This window comes from Myotis daubentonii, chromosome 19 (genome assembly GCF_963259705.1).
Source record: "Myotis daubentonii chromosome 19, mMyoDau2.1, whole genome shotgun sequence".
In the NCBI taxonomy this organism is placed as follows: domain Eukaryota; kingdom Metazoa; phylum Chordata; class Mammalia; order Chiroptera; family Vespertilionidae; genus Myotis; species Myotis daubentonii.
This window is the reverse complement of record NC_081858.1, coordinates 2,309,782-2,331,000: the sequence shown is the minus strand read 5'-3', so window position 1 is coordinate 2,331,000 and position 21,219 is coordinate 2,309,782. Positions and strand designations below refer to the sequence as shown.

Genomic DNA, 21,219 nt, shown 5'->3' with positions numbered 1-21,219 from the left:
CCACAGGGAGAAGGGCACAGAGGCAGTGCCCGGCCCACAGGGAGGAAGAGCACAGAGGCAGTGCCCTGCCAGCAGCCGCTGCTCAGCTACATGTGCCGGGGTCGGCTCAGCTGCAGATGGAGGAAGTGAGGGTACAGGAAGAGCTACCCTGCTGGGTGTTGGGAGAAGTCAATCAAATAAGTCCCGCCAAGGCTCCAGCAGGGCGGGCACAGTGTATCATCGCACTCAGTGACGATGATGGTGATGACGACGATGCTGCTGTCATTATCACTCTAACCGACCACCCTGCCGTCAGAGTGCCAAGGGCAGAGCAGCATAATGATGCTATGGGCCTAGGCAGTTTGGCTCAGTGGACAGAGCGTCGGCCTGTGGCCTGAAGGGTCTCAGGTTCGATTCCTGTAGGGCAGGGCACATGCCCAGGTCACAGGCTTGATCCCCAGTAGGGGTCATGCAGGAGGCAGCCAATCAATGATTTTCTCTCACTGATGTTTCTCTCCCTCTTCCTCTCTGAAATCAATAAAATGTTTAAAATAATCATGATGATGGGACGATACTATTATTGTCGTTGTTACCACTCTGTTCCCTCTACCGAACAGAACCTCTCAGGCTCCTGCATGAAACCTGCTGGGCAGGTGCCTGCGTTCTGTGGGGCCCTTCGCGGCCGAGAGCCGCGTTCCGAGACCAGCCCTTTCCTTCCTGCTCGAGGTTCGGGGCAGTCCGCTGCGGCCTGAGAATTCCCGAGTAAAACCTGACCACCGCCCCGTCAGTCCCGCCTGGCTGGAGTCCGACTCGCTGAGTAAGGACAGGCACACACATACCTCTATCTTCTTCAAGCCGGCGTCCACCCAGTACAGCAGCTGGCCGAGCGGGTCGAAGGCCAAGGCCTCCACGGTCTCCAGGCCGGAGCTGATGATCACCTCCTGCCCGGTGCTCCCGTTCAGACACAGGCGCTGGCGAGGGAAGAAGCAGCAACTGTGTGAAATGCCCAAGGACCTCGCCAAGTGAGCCCACGGGCCGGCGCCCTCCCGTGGCGACCGGCGCCCTCCCGCGGTGGGCCTGGCCGGCACCAGTGAGCTTTCCTGACGAAACAGCGGGTGGAAGGCTTCCTGTGAAGCAGAGAACTAGACAGAGCGTCACCCTGCAGGGGTCTGTGAGCCTGGGCGCCGCCCCGCAGCCGGGGCCGGGGCAGGCGCTGTTCGCTCGCTCTTCAGGTAAGCGACGCAGGCTGGCATTCCTGTTAAGCCCCTCTGTCTGCTTTTCATAGTCCCTCCCTTGCGAGGCTCTTAGCCCTCGGGTGCCGTTGTGGGGAGAGACCTCAGCAGTCACCCCGTGCCACCCCTCACACACCCGAGCCCGTGAAATTTCTGTCGGGTGAGAAGTCCGGATAAACTTGTTGAACTTGCTTTTCTAAAAGGACTGAAGACCCAACAGCTCTGCTTTGAAATGCAGGGTGCAGGCTGTGGCTCTCAGGGCCTGTGGGGACCTGCACAGCCCGCCTCTGTCCTCGCTGCGCCCAGACCCCAACGTGGTGAGTACACAGCCACAGCGAAGCCGGACTCCGTGGCCTGGGCAGAAGGCGCCGAAGGCACGTGTGCGGCAGGAAGTGACCACGCGCCGGCACTCGGAGCGTCCAGTCCTCCCCGCAGGGAAAGGAAGGCGCCCTGTCCGCACGGCATCGGCCAGCCCGGAGGCGAGCAAGCTGAGCCCTCTGGCACCCGCCTCCTCGGGCCATGCGGAAGGAAGCGTATCTATCATCTATCAGGCGATGCAAGCACGGCCCCAGGACCACTCACCTGGATGAGGTCCAAGGCCAGGTCGGACCAGTACAAGCAGTTGCGCGCGTAGTCGAAGTCCAGGGCGACGGCGGCCCGCAGGCCGGAGAGCGGCAGCTGCTCGGTGGCGCCCGAGGCCAGGTCATAGCGGTGGATGGACTTGCGCGTGGCAAACAGGATGAACTCGTTCTCCTCTGCACAGACCACAGAGAGAGCGTGAGCGGGGTCTCTGCACCCTGGCCTGGTTCTCACACACACCTCGGAGCCGCTGGCACGCGGGGGTCGATGGGCGTCGGGGGAGAGCACGGGCGTCAGGTGGACGGTGGGCTGGGGCACATCTCCCGCTTGGGCAGGTTACTCAAGCTCCTGTGGATCTTATGGGAGTTTCTCCTCCGCCACGTGTGTCACTTGCTCCTTTTCTTTGTTTAATCTAGACCCCCCGTAGGCATGCTCCATCATCCAAAATGCTGAGCTCAGCCTCAACGGCGTCAGTCACACTTGACAAGGACCGGCAGGGGCCAGCACGCCGCCCATCGGGACTGCCCGCCAGGACTGCCCGCGTGGCACCACCATCATGGGCCAGAGCCACTCGCCACTGAAGACGTGTAGCCAAGCTTTCTAATCCATTTGCTCGCCTATTACATATTGTTCACAATGGCATGAGGCAATCTTATCACCCTATTCTATTTTTAAAACAATAATAACACATTTGTTCTTGACTACTGGCAAATGCTTTACAACGTAATTATCATAAACTCTATGTCTTTAACAAGTACTTATACACAATCTACAGACTATGTACCAAGCATCGTTTAATCCACATAACTGCAGAATGAAAGAACTACTACTAACACAATTTTCAAATCAGAAAACTGAGAGCAGAGAGGTTAAGTGATTCACCCATGGCCGCACGACGAGGAAGCTAGGACCGAGGCTGAGCCAGCGCTGCTATCCACAGCCTCACAGGCTGCCTCTGTGGTAAGTAGATAGTAACGTTGCCATTTTCAAGCTATAGAGAGGCCTGGGATTTCTAGGAGGTTTAATTCATGTCCCGTGAATAACTACAAGAGCTCGAGCCTCTGCCCTGGCTGGGGTGGGTCAGTGGATAGAGTCTGCCTGGGGACTGAAGTCCTGGGTTCAGGGAACAGGCCCAGGTTTCAGGCTCGAACCCAGTGTGGGGCGTGCAGGAGGCAGCCAATCAATGACGCCCTCTCATCACTGATGTTTCTATCTCTCTCCCTCTACCTTCCTCTCTGGAATCAATGAAAATATATTTAAAAGTGCCCAACTGGACAATGCAAACCTGAGTCCCTTTGCTGAATGTCTGCACAGTTCCTGCTGGCCCTCACTCCATTCCCCCCCATTCCATCCCCCCCATTCCACTCCCTATACTAATAATAGCCTAAGGCCATCACGACCTAACCAACCAGGTGGACAACTGGTCACTAGGAAGTGAAAGGAGCACCTCTCAGTCCTTCCCCTGGTGCCCACAGGCTCCTATCACAGCAAGGGATGGCGGCGGGTGGGGCGGCAGGGGGTGGTGGGTGGGGCGAGGTCATTAGCCTCTGGCCCAAGCTGGACCGGAGACCTAATGACTTTGCCTCTGCCAGGTGGCTGCAGGTCAGGCCCAGAGAGAGTCCCAGAGAGAGAGGCAGGGCCTGATCAGCAGCTGCTGCAGAGCCTGCAGGTCAGGCCTGGAGAGAGGCCCGAAGAGAGAGACAGCTGTCAGCGGGGCCATTCTGGATTTCCCAGAAGAGCCAATGGCTGCCTAGGAGGCGGAGCTTTTGACACTGACTGGCATAGACACCGAACAATCAGAACCAAATCAGGGTGAACTGCGAAGAGCAAATGTTTGCCTAGGAGGTGGAGCTTTTCACGCTGAATGACATAGAAACCGATCAATCAGAATCTAATCTGGGTGAACTGCAAAGGCAGAACCTAAGGTGGGGGCTGAGGAGGGGTTTTAGGGCAACAGCTGCTTGGTGTAAGGTGTAAGAAAGCGGTTCAATTTTTTAATGACCAGTTTGGCAGTGTAATGCATATGGCTGGCATATCAGTCCAGATATAGGGATTATGTATTTTTGTCTGCCAAGAGCATCTCTTCCTGCTGAAAATGCGCCCCCCTCCCCCCATTTAAGCAAGCCTATCCTATATAATCTATCTATACTAACAAAAGGGTAATATACTAATTAGACTGGGTCGACCAGCCATCTTCTGGATGTCCGACTTCTTTCTGGACAAAGCCATGGTAGTGGGGGCTGAGGCAGAGGCAGTTAGGGGCAATCAGGCAGGCAGGGGAGGGCAGTTGGGGGTGAGATCGGGTCGGCAGGGGAGGGCCATTGGGGGTGACCAGGCTGGCAGTGGAGGGCTGTTAGGGGCGACCAAGCCAGTAGTGGGGGCAGTTAGGGGCAACCAGGCTGGCAGAGGAGAGCAGTTGGGAGTGATCAGGCTGGCAGGGGAGGGCAGTTAAGGGCGATCAGGCCAGTAGGGGAGCAGTTAGGAGTGAACAGACAGGCAGGCAGAGGGGTTAGGGGCAATCAGGCAGGCAGGCAGAGACAGTTAGGGGCAAGCAGGCAGGCAGGCACAGACAGTTAGGGGTGATCAGGCAGGCAGGCAGAGGGGTTAGGGGTGATCAGGAAGGCAGGCAGGTAAGTGGTTAGGAGCCAGCGGTCCCAGATTGGAGAGGGTGCAGGCTGGGCTGAGGGAACCCCCTCGTGCATGAATTTCGTGCACCAGGCCTCCGGTATTTATTATAAAAGTATGCACTCCAGCTCCTCCGGAGCAATCACTAAGCCCACTCAGCGAGCTGCATCGGCCCAGCGCCCGCCTGGTGAGACCCGCTGCAGCCTGTTCCTCGGCCGTCTCCACAGCGAGGCATGCTGATCGCTGGCAATGATGGAAGATTCAGTCAAAGGCCGAATGAGCTAAGCATGGAAAACACAGGGCGAGCAGGCAAGCAGTGAGCCAACGAGAGGCCACGCTCCCTGCTGGCACAGACGCCGGCTTCTCTCGGGATTTGCTGGGCACTCTTGGCTGCTCAGTTAGACACCACCTGCGGGTGGGAGTCCAGGCCAATCATCACCTTCCCTGAGGCCAGAGCAGGAGGCAGGGCCAATGAGGAAGCTTTCCGTGAAGAGAACTGGAAAGAGCGTGAAGGAGGAAATGATGCCCGGATGAACACTTGGCAAAGGGAAAACTTCATGTGATAGCACAAATACCTCAGTGTGTGCCATCACCGCTCAATCAGCTTAAACATGTTGGAACACACGTATAGCATGTGCACACACGCCAAAGAAGTTTTTAGCATGCATGTGCTCACGGGAAGCACGTTCCCTTGTCGCGTGGGCGGTCACGAGAGCATGGCTGAGAGTGTGCTTTTCTCTGTCACTGGCCAGGTGTGTGGCCTTCAAGGAAGTCATTCCATCCTCTCCTCTGAACATGTTCCTCATATTTCTTAAAAATGGAGCTAATTATGTCTCAGGGATTCAAATGACAACACATGTAAAGCACATGGAAATGCGTAAAACTCCATTACAATATTATTTATAATAAGCAATACAAAAATAAGAGAGGCCACTAGCTACTTCCCCAAAGCCTCTTTCCCATCAGCTCCGACAAGCAGGCCAAGGAACAAGAGGCCGGTGCCGCCCGCCCGCCATGCCCGGGCCACAGCAGATGCTGAGTGAGCGTTTTTCAATGAACAAAGGGGATTTCCTTCAAAAATACTTTTCATTCCTGTGAAGTCATACGGTTACAATACGTTGGGTTTGGGTCCAAGTTTAGGAAGCTCTGAGAGACACTAACTCCATTCTTTCTCTCCACGAGGTCGGGAGAACCAAGACAGGCTGTGGGGTCATCACCACATTCCAGCGACGGCTCAAGAAGCCGAAGGGAAGCCCTGCCCCTTACCTGCCACGGGGCACGGGACCAGCTCTCCCTCCAGTCGCGCTTCGACATCTCCTCCACTGCACGTGTCCCCGGAAATCTTCCGATAGCTGTCAACCCAACCCAAGAGCAAGAGGTGGGACACATCAGAGAACAGCCATCCAGGCTCCGTAGCCCTAGCCGGGTGCTCAGTGGAGAGCGCACCGGCCTGCGGACTGGAGGGTCTGGGGAACAATTCGGGTCAGGGCTCATGCCTGGGTTGCGGGCTCGGTCCCCAGTAGGGGGCGTGCAGGAGGCAGCCAATCAATGATTCTCCTTTCCCCTCTGAAATCAATAAAATATATATATATATTTTTAAAGGCTCTGTGACCGGAACGCATTCCCAGCATACACAGCGGGTTCATCTGCTCGTTTCTCCATGGAACAGGAGGGCCTGCTTGATCCCTCAGGCCCAGCGCTGCCTGGAACCAGGAGCAGCTCAGACAAACGGGAGCGCTCTTCTGCGCACAACTTTTACACATATTTCCCCCAAACTCCTCTGACGATGTGCCGTGCTGAAATGTATGACTTCAGATACAGGTCAAGTTGTAGAGGATCTTACAGACTTGCCCTTTTTTTTCACTGCGGATGGAAGAGTTGGCAAACATCCTAACTTTAAATATTGCCCGAGCTACCTGAAACCTGCTTGCCGAGCCCTAGCTGGTTTGGCTCAGTGCATAGAGCATCGGCCTGCAGACCAAAGGGTCCTGGGTTAGATTCCGGTTAAGGGCACATACCTCCCCAGCCTGGGCCCTGGTCGGGTTGTACAGGAGGCAAGCAATCGATGTGTTTCTCTCACACTGATGTTTCTCTCTCTCTTTCCCTCTCTCCCACTCTCTCTAAAAATCAATGGAAAAATATCCTCAGATAAGGATTTTTTAAAAAGACACCTGCTCGCCTTAGAAGTCTGGCATTTCCAGTATGAAAGGCGCCCGCTGCTCTCAGACCCAGTGTAGACCCCGAGTCCCTGACCTGCAATCACTGTGAGACGTACCCTCTCGTTCTCCTGTAAGTGGAACCCGCAGGGCATGGCACAGGAGGGGAATATGACTTCTCAGAGAACTCAGGATCCGGCACGCAAACCTCTAACAACAGGTCTTCACTCATCTTGAAGCCGAAGTCACTGAAAGGCAACGAGGGTTTGTCACGGCCACTGTTTGCATCTCAGGGTTTCCACACGCTGCCTGCGCCTGCATCAAGAGCTCCTTCCACGCCCCTTTGCAGACGGCTCACATCTCCACACCCACACAATTCCAGAAGACCTTTACGGCAGAACCACAATCTTAAACCACTATCATGTGCCATAAATAAATGAAACCAAGACAAATCATTATGCTAAAGCCAAAATATTAAAATGTTTAGCTAGATCCAGCACCTCCCCAAAGACTCTGGCCTGCCCTCCCGGGGTTGACAGGACAAGCAATGTCCACAGACCACTAGCACCTGGCGAGCCCTTCTTGACACGACTGGGAGACTTAGGAGAGAAATTAAGGCCTGGTCAGTGTGGCTCAGAGGGTCGAGCGTGGGTCTGCGGACCGAAGGGTCCCAGATAAACTTCCGGTCGAGGGCATGTACCTCGGTTGCAGGCTCCTTCCCGGCCGGGGCCTGGTCAAGGCTCGTGCAGGAGGCAACCAATCGATGCGTTTCTCTCACATTGATGTTTCTCTCTGTCTTTCCCTCTCCTCCACTCTCTCTAAATATCAATGGACAATATCCTCAGGTGAGGATTCAAAGAGAGAAGTTAAAAAGAATGATCCCCCTTTTTTTAAAAAACCAAGGATGTTTCAACCGATGTTATTTAAGATCATGTCCACATACTCCCTGACATCACCTGGGTCCCGCCCCCTGCCCTTCCGGACCCAGTGCCGTGGTCTCCGAGACCTTCTGCAGTGTGGGCCATTCTCCTCCACACCACCAGCTCCGGGAGCGGAGCGGGGGCAGGGTCTCGGTCTGCGGTCTGCCTACTTCCCCCGGCTGCACTGAAGGAGGCGGCCTCGCCAGGCCCCGCCCAAACTGTGACTGGTAATTCAGAGGCACTGCCAGCTGCTGCGCTCTCCCGAAAGGCTTCATTTACTGCTCAGCCCAACGAATGCTTCTTCAACACCTAGTATGTGAAAACCACGTACCAGGTACGGGCGAAGTGGAGTGTGTAGCCTGTCAGGCTCCACACTTAGCACCTGCACAGAATTGCTCAGAGGAAAGTGTACTGCCGTGCCCGCAGGTCTGACTGAGGGGCTGCTTCACATCTTCCGGGCCTGGCTGGAGCGTTCGCTAGTTACTGCTCTGTCTCCAACGGCCGAGCACCCTTGCCAGGCCGGTGTCTCCACCTTCAGCCGAGCGGGCAGTGCACGGGCAGGAGGGCTGAGACCACTCCCCCCAACTCCCTTAAAACACAGAAGACTGCAAAAGGCAGCCCCTCACCAGGAGCTGGTACCTCACAGAACTTCTGTTTCAATCACGTGTGTGCCCGCATCGACATGTATAAAGGCGTGGGCACCGGGTCAGACTAGAAACGCATTGTGTGCCCCAGGAGTTGCAGTCAGGAGTTTGAAAGCCACACTTGCTGACAACGTGGCGAAACGTAAAGATGTAAGAGAGTCTACTATACTTGGATTAAAAAAAGGTGTAAAAGAACCTATACCCTGAACCAGGGCACCTGTGGGCCAGTGGTGGGGCCTCTGGGGGGAGGGGGGGGAGCGGCAAGGTGGGGGGCTGAGGGGCTCAAAAGCAACCTCACTTTCCAACGCAGATGCCACTCGGGAGCTGAACTAACTGCACAGCCCACTGGCACTTGCTCTCACTTCCTCTCCTGTGGTCCATCCTCAGACCATAGCACTGGCCACTGCCAAGTCCAGGGCCACACACCTGCTAGGTTCGCCCAGTGGGCGCTGGAGCCTTCCCTGCAGCTGCAGCAAATGGACAAAGGGATGCACAGCAGCAGGGCGGCCTGAGACCTGCGCTCCCTTTATCACTGTCGCGGGCATCACCCTCACGCTCACCATCTCACTCCCAAAGCCCTGCTCCGTCGGGGCAGGGACGGTGGCTTTCCTGGTAATGAAGACTCAGCACCCGGGGTTTCCGGCCGGTGGGCGGGCATATGGACCAGGAGAGCCAGGCCAGGGCTCAGGACAGCCCACCAGGCCCTGGGACCTGGTTTCTGGTGTTGCTGCCAGGTGGCAGATTTTAGAGAAAAGGCATAACAGTGTCCACCAAGTGAAAAAACAGTGAAAGAATCAAAGACCTGTTAGACTGCCTTGCACATTTTTTCATTTTTTGTTTTAAGCACTTCGTGGGGATAAAGGAGGGGGAGGGCCCTTCCCTGACTAGGGCCTCTACAGTCAGGGCACCACTCACCCAGGCCAGCAGGGCTCTCGGATTAGCTACAGGTTCGGGCACCACCAGGGAGCAGAGGCCAGAGGGCACCGCACTGGCAGCAGGGGGCATCACCCAGCGTGGGGTGCTATGGAGCGTCCATGCTGCTCCTAGGACCACACGCTGTGGAGGAACGTGCGTCTGAGCTGCCCAAAGCCCCTGCTCCCGGGCGGGTGTGGAGAGAAGCGGCGTCCGAATCGCCCTTGTCTGCCTCGGGAGTCAGGCCTCGCACCACAGCGTGACCCCGGCGACCCCTGCGCGCAGTCAGCCTCAGAAGCTGGTCCGAGAGGCGTGCCCAGTTTCAGTAGAGAACTCACTGGGTCCAACCACACCTACCCACCCGGGCCCTGTTCCTGCTGCCCAGGCCCAGGTGAGCAGCTGCAGAGACCACGGGGCCTGCAGGGCCGAAAACATTCCCTGGGTGGCCGGATCCAGCCTTGGACCAGAGGCACCTCAGGTGTCCGGCTTCAGTCAAGATATGTGCACTTCCCGAAGCAAGCCTGAGTTCCCTTGGGCCTTAGCAGCTGCTGAAAAATGAGTCAGCTATTTGTGTTCAGTGCCCGAGCTCTGCTGACGGACCTGCTGAATGCGTGCGGGTCTGCTGCGGGTGACAGACCTGAGCGCCTGCCTCAGGGCTCCGACCTCAGCTCTCCGCGGAGCCTTCAGACACCTCCTGCTCTCGGGGCTCATCTCCACGCACTGACCCCCCCTCCCCAGACACCCAGCAAGGCATCCAGAGAGCCCCAGTGACCTCTGCCCCCACACTGCGGCTCCCTCCCCACAGAACGCTCCTGCCCACACATCCAGGCCTTCCTTAAGGCCATCACCCACATGCTTTCTCCAGAAATTCTCAGTTCCCAGCAGCCATTCCGTCTCCTCCTTCCCATCTGGACTCACAATGAAGTGCGGCCCCCCAGGCTGGCAGCTCCCTCCCGTTAGTTACCTGTGTGCGTGTCACTCCTCTGCTTCTGCATTCTCAGCAGTCCTCGCGTGCTCTATTCAAGGACGTGTGCATGTGCACGTGTGTGTGTTGCGTGTGCACGTGTGCGCGGGTGTGCGCATGTGTGTGCGTGTGTGTCCGTGTGTGTGTGTGTGCGCACGAATATCCCCACGTTTCAAATAAGGAAAGACCTCCCTCTAGAGCAGGGCTCCTAAGAACAAGGAGCCGCCCGCCATGGAGCTCAGGGCATGCCATGTGGGGTGCCCACACGGAAGCAAGCCGAGTGCCCGTTGCTGAATGAGGCTGCAGCTCCCCGGGGGGACGCTGCGCCCACACACGTCCCTGAAGCTGAATGGGCGAGCTGTGTACACAGGGCCAGCAGCTGCACATGACAGGTGCTTAGCCACTATTTGCTCCCATGATTCCTTCCTTTCCCGAGGGAGAGGGGCCAGGCCAGCGTCCGCACCCCCCACGGCGGGGAAGACGCCACGGCCGCCCAGGCCGGACGGGGACCCACCATTCGTAGTCGGCGCGGGTGCAGGAGCAGTTGGCCACCACCACGGGCCTGTCGAAGTCCTCGCCGTTGAAGCACGTGGCGTGAGGCGTCCGGCGCTTGAAGACCGTCCGGTGGCCCAGCAGGCACTGGCTGCCCCGCTCGTCTGACGGGGACCACAGCTTGTAGTCGTTTTCGGTGCAGGGGACCCCTGCGGAGGGAGACAGCATGAGCCGCTGCCGGAGGGTTCCCGCCCGGCAGCCCCACTGCCCATGTCCCCCCACCCACCCCCAGTGCCGCCCCAAGCCTCTGGCCAGCTTGCTGTCGGGCGGGGTGGCACCACACAAATGGAGGCGGCCCCCCGAAACACGGACGTCCCTCTGATAAGCTGGGAGCAGCAAGCCCGCGGGGCCGGTCGCTGACGGGCCTCTAGGGTTTCGTCCTGACGCGCACTCGGTGGAGGTCCCTGCGTCCATCCTCTGCCCGCGTCCCTCGAGCAGCCCCAGCACCACTGTCCTGAGCTCCGTCTCTGGGAGACTGTTTGCCTCCATGGAGCTTAATTCCTCCCCCGGGACTCCTGCGGCTCCTTCATCGGGGCACGCATCTCTGCGCCCACTCGGCTGCCCTCGGATTGGGCTCTGAGTACCAGGTGGCTCCCTGTGACCCCGGTCTGGGGGGGGCCTGATACCGCAGGTGTCCTCGGGCTCAGGGCGCAGTCGGCCTGGTCACCTGACTGGGGGCTCAGGAAGGCTCCTCCTGGGTTGTGTGGGCCTCCGGGGAGGGCTGAGTTTCCATCGCTGTTGCAGGTCTGTGGGCAGGGCTGACCTCAGACTGCTGAGAGGACCCTCCGATGTGGTCTCAATCCCCAACTGGGTGTGTTGGTGCTGGGGCCTCTTGGGAGGGACTCCAGGCAGGTCAAGGTGAGATCCGTCTGTGACCGGCCCTGGCCACCTGGTAAGAGCCACAGATTGCTCCACAGTTGGTGGCTGTCTCTGCTGGGCCAGGGTGGGCATGGGAGGGGCCAAGCTGAGTAAGGTAGACTTCCCCCAGCACCGAGCTGGGCGGGTCGGCCAAAGACCCAGGGCACCCCAAGACCCCGCTCCTCCTGCGGCCTCCCTCCTGCAGCTGCTGGTCAGGCTCTGCCACTGAAACAGCTCCGACGACACTCGAGTTGTGTGAGACAGGCTCCCATGAGTCTCCAGGAGGAGCAAGTGGTGCTCACAGGTTAACACAGATTCAAACTCAGCTCCAGTCTGGGTCTCAGGTCAGCGCCACCCCTGGGGTCTGAGGACTGTGTGGTGGGTGGGGTCTCGGGGGGCTCTCCTGGGGAGGCCAGCAGGGTTCCTCAGGTTATGACAGGAAGGTGTGGGTGCGTGGAGGGAGGCTGGTTGGGCGTGAGAGAAGATGGCCCCCGTCTGAAAGCCACCTCTCTCCTGTGCAGTCCCTGCCGGGCTGCTGTCTTGCTGGCGCCCGGGGTGCGAGTCCTGCTCCTCTGGACGAGCGCCTGGGCTTCCAGCAGACTCCCTGCGCCTCACGGGCAGCCGGCACCACAGCCCGTTACACAGCCTCCTCTTGGCGGCACCAGGGCTCCAGCCGGGGAGCCTGGCATGGGGGTGAGGACCCCGCTCCTCAGGGGACCTCTTCCCTGAGATGGTCCTCCATGTTCTCAGCTGCTGGGCGTTCCCAGTCTCCAAGCGGCTTCTTCCGTTACCCGTGGTCACGGCACTTCTGTTCAGCTGGTCTCCAGCTGGCATTCAGGTCCATGGTTCTGTAGTTGAGTTCTAATTCCACTTGGGTCCTGGGAGGAGGTGTGTGAGGCTCCCGCCTACTGAGCTGCCAACTCAGATCCCTGAGCACCGTGGAAGCTCCCACAGCCTACAAGTCCCTGCAGAAGCAGGGACCAGAGAGGTTTCCTTTCATCTTTATTGTTGAAAGTATTCCATATGTCCCCTTCCCCCCACTGACCACTTCTAGTCCTAACCCCCCCCCCAGGCCTTCCCCACTCTATTGTCTGTGTCCATGGGTTATGCATATATGCATACATGTTCTTGGGTTGATCTCTTTCCACCCCCAGACCCGCCCCACCCCAGCCTTCCTTCTGAGGATCAATAGTGCGCTCCATGCTTCTATGTCTCTGGATCTATTTTGTCCATCAGTTTATTTGGCTCATTAGATCCCACATATGAGTGAGATCATGTGATACTTGTCTTTCTCTGACTGGCTTATTTCACTCAGCATCATGCTCTCCAGGTCCCTCCATGCTATTGCAAATGGTAAGAATTCCTTCTTTTTTACAGCAGCATAGTATTCCATTGTGTAAATGCACCATAGCTTTTTATACACTCGTCTGCTGATGGGCACTTAGGCTGTTTCCAAATCTTAGCTATTGTAAAATTGTGCTGCTATGAACACAGGGGTGCATATATCCTTTCTGTTTGGTGTTTCTGATTTCTTGGGATATAGTCCTAGAAGTGGGATCACTGGGTTAAATGGGAGTTCCACTTTTAATTTTGGAGGAAACTCCATACTGTTCTCCATAGTGGCTGCACCAGTCTGCATTCCCACCAGCAGTGCATTAGGGTTCCCTTTTCTCCACATCCTCGCTAGCAATTGTCATTTGTTGATTTGACAGGTGTGAGGTGATACCTCATTGTTGTTTTGATTTGTATCTCTCAGATGATCAGTGACTTTGAGCATGTTTTTGTATGTCTCTAGGCCAGCGGTTCTCAACCTGTGGGTCGCGACCCCTTTGGGGGTCGAACGACCCTTTCACAGGGGTCGCCTAAGACTATTGGAAAACACATATATAATTACATATTGTTTTTGTGATTAATCACTGTGCTTTAATTATGTTCAATTTGTAACAATGAAATTGGGGGTCACCACAACATGAGGAACTGTATTAAAGGGTCGCGGCATTAGGAAGGTTGAGAACCATTGCTCTAGGCCATCTGTATGTCCAGTTTGGAGAAGTGTCTATTTAAGTTCTTTGCCCATTTTTCAGTTGGATTGTCTGTCTTCCTTTTATCAGGTTGTATGAGATCCCTATATATTTTAGAGCAGGGGTCCTCAAACTACGGCCCGCGGCCACATGCGGCCGCGGAAAACATTCATCTGGCCCGCCGGGTGTTTTTGCCGCCGCTGCCTGTTGCTTAGCAGCCGACTAGTGTTTTTTTTTAAACTATAGTCCAGTCCTCCAACGGTCTGAGGGACAGTGAACTGGCCCCCTGTTTAAAAAGTTTGAGGACCCGTTTTAGAGATTAACCCCTTATTGGATGTATCATTGGCAAATATATTATCCCCTACAGTAAGCGCTCTCGTCATTTTGTTGATGGTTTCTGTGCAGAAGCTTTTTATTTTGATGTCGTCCCACTTATTTTCTCCTTAGTTTCCTTTGACCTAGAAGATGTATCTGTAAACACACTGATATGAGAGATGTCTGAGGTTTTGCTGCCTATGATTTCTTCTAGGGTTTTTATGGTTTAACGACTTACATTTAAGTCTTTTATTCATTTTGAGTTTATTCTTGTATATGGTGTAAGTTGGTGGTCTAGTTCCATTTTTTTGCATGTATCTATCCAATTTTCCCACCACCATTTACTGAAAAGACTGTCTTGACTCCATTGTGTGCTCTTGCCTCCTTTGTCAAATATTGAGTGTAATGGCTTGGGTCAATTCCTGGGTTCTCTGTTGTTCCATTGGTCTATGTGCCTGTTCTTGTGCCAGTACCAGGCTGTTTTGAGAACAATGGCTTTGTAGTATAACTTGATATCTGGTATAGTGATTCCTCCAACTTTGCTTTTCTTTCTCAAGATTGCTGTGTCTTTTTGGGGTCTTTTTTGGGTCCATATAAATTTTTGGAGTGTTTGTTGTAGGTCTGTGAAATATGTTGGTATTTTAATAGGAATTGCATTGAATCTGTAGATTGCTTTGGGTAGTATGGATATTTTAATGATGTTGATTCTACTAATCCATGAACACGGTATATTCTTCCACTTATTATATCTTCCTCTATCTCTTTTTTCAACATCTTGTAGTTTTCCGAGTACAGGTCTTTTACCTCCTTGGTTAAGTTTATCCCTAAGTATCTTAATTTTTTTATTGCAATGGTGAATGGGAGGTTTTTTGGGGTTTTTTTAGTTTCTCTTTCTTAGAGCTCATTATTGGTGTGTAAAAATGCCATAGGTTTCTGGGTGTTAATATTGTATCCAGATATGTTGCCAAATTAATTTATTAAATCTAGCGATTTTTTATGGATTTTTCTATGTACATCTGTGAATGATGACAGTTTTACTTCTTCCTTTCCAATTTGGACGCCTTTTATTTCTTCTTTTTGTCTGATCGCTATGGCTAGCCCTTCCAGTACTATGTCGAACAGGAGTGGTGAGAGTGGGCATCCCGGTCTTGCTCCTGGGCTTAGGGGAAATGGTTTTAGTTTCTGCCCATTGAGTATGATGCTGGCTGTCGGTTTGTCATATATGGCCTTTATTATGTTTAGATATGATCCCTTTATTCCCACTTTGCTGAGAGTTTTTATAAAAAATGGGTGTTGGATTTTGTCGAAGCTTTTTTTGCATCAATTTGATATGACCATGTGATTTTTGTCTTGCGATCTATTTATGTGATGTGTTACATTTATTGATTTGCAAATATTGTAGCAGCCTTGCATCCCTGGAATAAGTCCCACTTGGTCATGGTGTCTGATCTTTTTAATGCACTGATGTTTCTCTCTATCTTTTCCTGTATTTGTTCATCAGAGATACTGGCCTATAGTTCTCTTTCTTTTTAGGGTCTTTATCTGGTTTTAGAATTACAGCAATGCTGGCCTCATAGAAAGAGCTTGGAAGTGTTCCTTCCTCTTGAATTTTCTGGGATAGTTTGAGGAGAATAGGTGTTCTTTCTTCTTTGAATGTTTAATAAAACTCCCCTGTGAATCCATCCAGAGCGGGGCTTTCGTTTACTGGGAGTGTTGTGATTACGGCTTCAATTTCATCAGTAGTTATCAGCCTATTCAGGTCGTCTGATTCTTCCTGATTGAGTTTTGAAAGGTTGCATTTTTCTAGGAATATGCCCATTTTGTCCAGGTTGTCCCGTTTGTTGGAATAAAGTCATTCATAATATGTTTTTACTCTCCTTTGTATTTCTTGGGGTCAGTTGTCACTTCACCTCTTCCGTTTCTGACTTTATTTGGTCCTCTCTCTGTGTGTCCCTGGTGAGTCTGGCTACCGGAGGGCTCTATCTCCTAAGGAGCTGGTAAAAGGCTGAGTCCGTGCAGGTGGCATCTTTCAGGAGCACAGGGCCCTGCCTGCTTCCGGGACTGGTGCGGGCACATGAGGCAGCATGGCCGGAGAGCAATGCAGATCTTTCTGTCATTGCTTGGCCGATACAGAGTCTTTGTGGAAGGCAGCTGAGAAAGATAAGCCAACCTGGACGATCACTTAATCTGCCTGCATTCACTCAAAATTTAGGTAGAGTGGGTTCCACAGGAATCCCGAAGCCAACCTATGTCAAAATTGGTACTTCATGTCATTTTATACATGTGTGTCCTCGGTCAGATTCGGTGCTGCCTGAAAATAATGGGCTGTCCATTCCAACCAGCAAGTATGTGTTTAGCCCTGCTGGAAGGCGATCAGACTGTGCAGCACATGAAGAGTAAAGATGCAGAGGACAGGCCTTGTCCTAAGGACCTTCTGCTCTGGCTGATGGGAATGACGGACACCGAGGGGAGACACACATTTATAACTCAGGTCGCACGCAGTGCTCCGACACAGAGGTGGGGAGAAGGGTTCCGGATATTGGCAGCCAAGCCCATTGGATCCTGAAACATGAAAGGCTTTCACCTGGTGGACACTGAATGGGAGGCATGGGGGCATTCCACGAGACAACATTAGCCGAGGAGGAGGAAAGGGAAGGAGCAGGGAAGGAACGAGTCGCTTCTCTCTGCCTAGACTAGCAAATCACGCTGAGGGCCCAGACACGGTGAGGGCCTGCAGCCGTGGGCACTGCCTTTCACACAGCAGTGACGGGTAAATTTGTCAAACTGCTCATTTCAAAGAATGTTTTCCATTCATTTATTCATTCATTTATTCAATCATTCATTCATTCACATTCAGTACAGGCATACCTAAAGCTACTATGTGCTAATGACCACCACAAAATGAGGAATCAAAGAATAGCACAGGGTCCCACATTAAGAATTGCCCAAGCCCTAGTCGGTTTGGCTCAGTGGATAGAGCATCGGCCTGCAGACCAAAGGGTCCTGGGTTTGATTCTGGTCAAGGGCAAGTACCTCAGTTGCAGGCTCATCCCTGGCCCGGGCCCTGGTCAGGGCACGTGCAGGAGGCAACCAATTGATGTGTTTCTCTCACATCGATGTTTCTCTCTGTCTTTCCCACCATCTTCCACTCTCCCTAAGATCAATGGAAAAATATTGGGAGGATTCAAATAACAACAACTGCCCAAGAAACAGCTGGCATATTTCTCACTCACATATTGTGTATGTGCCCCTCTCATTCAAATGGTCACCAACTCTCCTGAGGACAGAGCCCTGCAGCGGGCGCTCTGGCCGGTAACCACGCCCACACAGGGCGGCGGGGCAGGGCTCACCCAGGGCGTCGGTGGCGTTGACCTGGAGGATCAGCCAGCTGTGCACATTCTCTGTGTCGGAGCCAAAGATGGTGAAGACGGTGCTCTTCTCGCCGGGCTCCGTGAGCAGCCCGTACACGAACACGGGCTTCCTGTAGAAGACGGATGTCTGCCAGGTCTCCCCCTCGTTGGTGCTGTATCTGCCCAAAGGCAATAAGAGGAGCCTTGCAGTTAGTGTCTCAGGGCAGGGGCCTGGCTCCCAGGTAATACTCACCGGTGACAGGAGCCAGGGCTCCCGGAGAAGCAGCGGGTCCTGGGCTAGAGCAGAGAGCGTAAGGCTGTGCCAGAGAGCGGGGACACGCTCAGCGACAATGCAGTCAGTACAGAGGACACAGGAGCCAGCTTGATGGGGGCCCACTGGCTGAATTTAGAAATATATATATATAAAAGGCTAAGCGACCATCCGACTGTCTGACCGGCTGGGAGGTATGACGTGCACTGACCTCCAGGGGGCAGATGCTCAGCACAGGAGCTGCCGAGCTACAGTGACTTGGCAGCAGCAGTTCTCGGGTGACACACCCCAGAACCAGAGAGGAGGGGGCCCGATTCCTCGCAGGGCCACACGTTTCCACCTTCGGCCCTGCATTATGTTGCTGCTGGGGTGCTGTCACCCCGAATCTGGTTACTGCACACGTGCGTCTGCGTTCCACACCCTCTACGACTGCAACTCTGCAGAGCGCGCTCTCGCATCTGGGACCCCTCGGGGGATGTTGGAGAGCCGGTTCAGCCTGATCCCTGCAGGCCAGGCCGAGGGACCCCACCTGCCGGAGGGACCCTGCTCACCCTGCAGATGCCCTTTGGGCCGTAGTGCCGCCCCAGGTGCAGCTGGCCAGGGAGGGACCGTGGGAGGTTGACTCCAGGGCGTGTCTGGCCCGTCTCACCCAGTCCCACCCTGCCAGCCACCTTCTAATTAATTTCCTTTCAATGTGCACCAATCCGTGCACGGGACTAATGTGTGAACATAGAGAAGAAAAATGATGATGGCAGAGAATGCACTGACCAAAGACAGAGCCGAGGGATCTCAATGGCACTGACACTGAGAGGGAAAGGGAGGAGGAAGTTTATTTCTTATATTCAGTGCCACCAAACAAATGTTGAAAACAATGCCAGAATGAGAAAACTGACCACTCTGTAGCCCATAGTGTGACAAGATCATCATCAGATGCTCAAATCATTGGCTGAAGCGAGCTGAGGACCGACTGCTCACATGGTGCAAAGATGTCAACCCACAGATGAATCGTTCATTACCAACAGGGAATGTAACTCTGAAACCACTGTAACTAGCTCGGTATTAGTAGCAGGAAAGGAGCAAAGGGAGGGCCAGAACCTACAGGCACATCATCTGGGCATCTTCACCAGGAGCTGCTATTTCACTGCCCCAGGGAACTGCTGGTCCACTCCCTGGAGACCACTGGGGGAAGGGGCTCAACAAAGCGAAGTTGGGGTGACGTAGGGAAGGTGCCTGTCAGTCAAACATAGGAGTAGAAATCATTGGCCACGCAAGGCAACGCCACTGCAAGCCCGCAAAAATTTGGAAATACACAGTCCCCTAGAAAAAGGTGTTCGCTCTCTTGGCCCGTGCGATCCTGCAGACGGCACATGCAATGGACAGATGGACTGCAGTGGGGAACACAAGCTAAGTCAGCCTGATGCTGTCTTTCCCTCTTCTGTGCACACATGGAATGTTCCAGAACCTCTGGGCAACAGCTTTAATCCTAGCTCTGCTGAAGCCACAGCTACGCTTCCTCTATGGCAGGAAGAAGGGAAATGGGACTTGGAAACCCAGGGATTTAACGCAATACAAATAAATGCCACTCATTCTCCCATGCAAGTCTCAGAAACTTCTTTTTCTTGGGACATCCCAAGAAGCCCACTTACAGCAACCGGTGAGGACAAGGAGAGCTCCCCACGGAGAAAAATTTTACAGTGAATCTTGTAAGAATCACCACCTTCACCAAACTTGGCATCACTAATAGCAGGACCACCTGACACTATGTGCTTCCAATAAACCACTAAGGACAATAGTCATCTATGAGCTATTCTATGCAATAAATCCAGAATTCGAGTCACTCCATATGACAACTGGTCTGGAGCCTTCAAAACAAATCAAGGTCATGAAAAACAAACAGAAAAGGGAGAAGGCTTGCTATAGGTTAAGAGGTGTAACAGCCAAATGCCATGAGTAACCCTTGACTGAGTCCTGGACTGGAAAAAGAAAGTAGCTATAATGTGGAACCAAGGGAAAATAAACATAGTCTACAAGTAATACTGAGTTCATGTGAATTTCCTTATATGTGATAATGGCATTCTGACTGTATAGACAAATACCTTTATGTATTGGAGAAATACGGATGGATCGACAGACAGACAGGCTAAATAGATGGGTGATAGACAGAGTTGAGAAAATTTGCAATTGGTGATCCTACGTGAAGGTACATGAATGTTCTTTATGTAATTCTACCTTTCCTGAGGTCCTAAAAATTAAAAAGTTGGAGAGAAAGTATATGAGGAGGAAAGTCTCCAAGGCAAACTACATCAGGATGACAAAGCGAGCCCTTGAGAAACTGATCAGCATCCAAGTAATTATGGTAATTTTATTTATTTTTGTTTTTTTAAAATATATTTTTATTGATTTCAGAGAGGAAGGGAGAGGGAGAGAGATAGAAACATCAATGATGAAAGAATCATTGAATGGCTGCCTCCTGCATGCCCCACACTGGGGATCTAGCCCACAACCTGGGCATGTGCCCTTGGCTGGAATCGAACCATGACCTCCTGGTTCACAGGTCGATGCTCAACCACTGGCCACGCCAGCCGGGCTGTAATAATTTTAAATTATCACTTATACTAGAGGCCCAGTGCACGAAATTTGCACATGGGCGTGGTCCCTCAGCCTGACTGATGATTGAAGCGCGAGCATCTGGCGTGGAAGGGCAGGTGCCAGCTGACCTCTGGGCCCTGGACAGCACCTGGGCCTCCAGGCCCCCATGCACTCCCTCCACCTGAGTCATCAGGCCCCATCTGTGGGGTGATCTGTGAGGCAATCGGGCTCCTGCGCGGCTCCCTCAGTGCCTGGGAGCAGGGCAGTGGACCCGCCCCCCTCGCCACCGCTGGTCACCATCTGCAGGGCAGTTAGTCCCCTTTTGCATCCACCATGGCCTGGAGCCACCCGCTCACCTGCTCCACCATCCCACCGAGGTCCCGCTCTTGCCAGGGTCCATTGGAGCCGGCAGCACCTCCACTGCCACCCTCTGCCAGCACCACATCACTGATGCCTGCCATGTTCCATGCCACACCCTGGTGGTCAGCACACGTCATAATGAGCAGTTGAGGGGACAATTTGCATATTAGGCTTTTATTATACAGGAGGATTGAAAAGGAGGAGGAGAAAATGTGCCTATTTGCTTCATCACCCAGGAAGCTGGTACGATGTTCAACATGAGAAACCACTCACTTAGATCTCTCATTAGAATCACAAAGATACTGAGCTTCTTCTTAGCTACCAATTTTATGTAAAACTTTTCCTTTCACTTTTCACTTGTTTCTGAGATTTCAGTTTTACTCACTCAGGGTCTTAATCCTTGACATAAACCTGTTCATGGCATTGTTTGATCCACGCACTTCCTCTCATACTGAGATTGCCAGAACCGATACTTCTGCAAGAAGGCTACGCGCTAAACCACTCAGCGGTTTGAAGGGCAACACAAAGAATGTGGAGAGGGACTGACTGATCTCCCCTCTGGAGATGGTCTAAGGAGGACTTCTCATCTGGCAGATATGCTTTTGGTTTGAGGTCATTTTGAAGCAGGCACGGGAAAGAGTTAAATCCTTCAGCCTCCTGCACCAGTGTGATGTGCTCAAGTATCATCTCTAAGAACCGTCACACCAACTCGGTGTTATTGTAGACTGGTTAATTTTCCTTGGCTCCATATTATTGTAGTTACTTTCTTTCTCCAGTTCAGGATTCAGTCAAGGATTACTCATTGCATTGGGCTGTTACACCTCTTTAGTCTCTTAACCTAGAGCAAGCCTCAGTACCACTTTTAGCACTTTCCTTGATTTTGGAGACAGGA

The 21,219-nt window shown here is 53.4% G+C and overlaps 1 protein-coding gene across 1 annotated transcript in view; it reads right to left on the bottom strand.

Moving 5' to 3' along the window:
* The window catches only part of SORL1 (sortilin related receptor 1), a 146,088-nt gene that overhangs the window by 71,181 nt on the left and 53,688 nt on the right, over positions 1 to 21,219 (bottom strand). Inside the window, exons 13-18 of the mRNA XM_059676766.1 lie at positions 17,108 to 17,286; positions 10,526 to 10,712; positions 6,691 to 6,819; positions 5,682 to 5,767; positions 1,794 to 1,966; positions 819 to 950 (exon numbers count right to left, since the gene is read on the bottom strand). Coding sequence (XP_059532749.1) covers positions 819 to 950; positions 1,794 to 1,966; positions 5,682 to 5,767; positions 6,691 to 6,819; positions 10,526 to 10,712; positions 17,108 to 17,286 — 886 coding nt within the window. The remainder of the gene's footprint in view (positions 1 to 818; positions 951 to 1,793; positions 1,967 to 5,681; positions 5,768 to 6,690; positions 6,820 to 10,525; positions 10,713 to 17,107; positions 17,287 to 21,219) is intronic.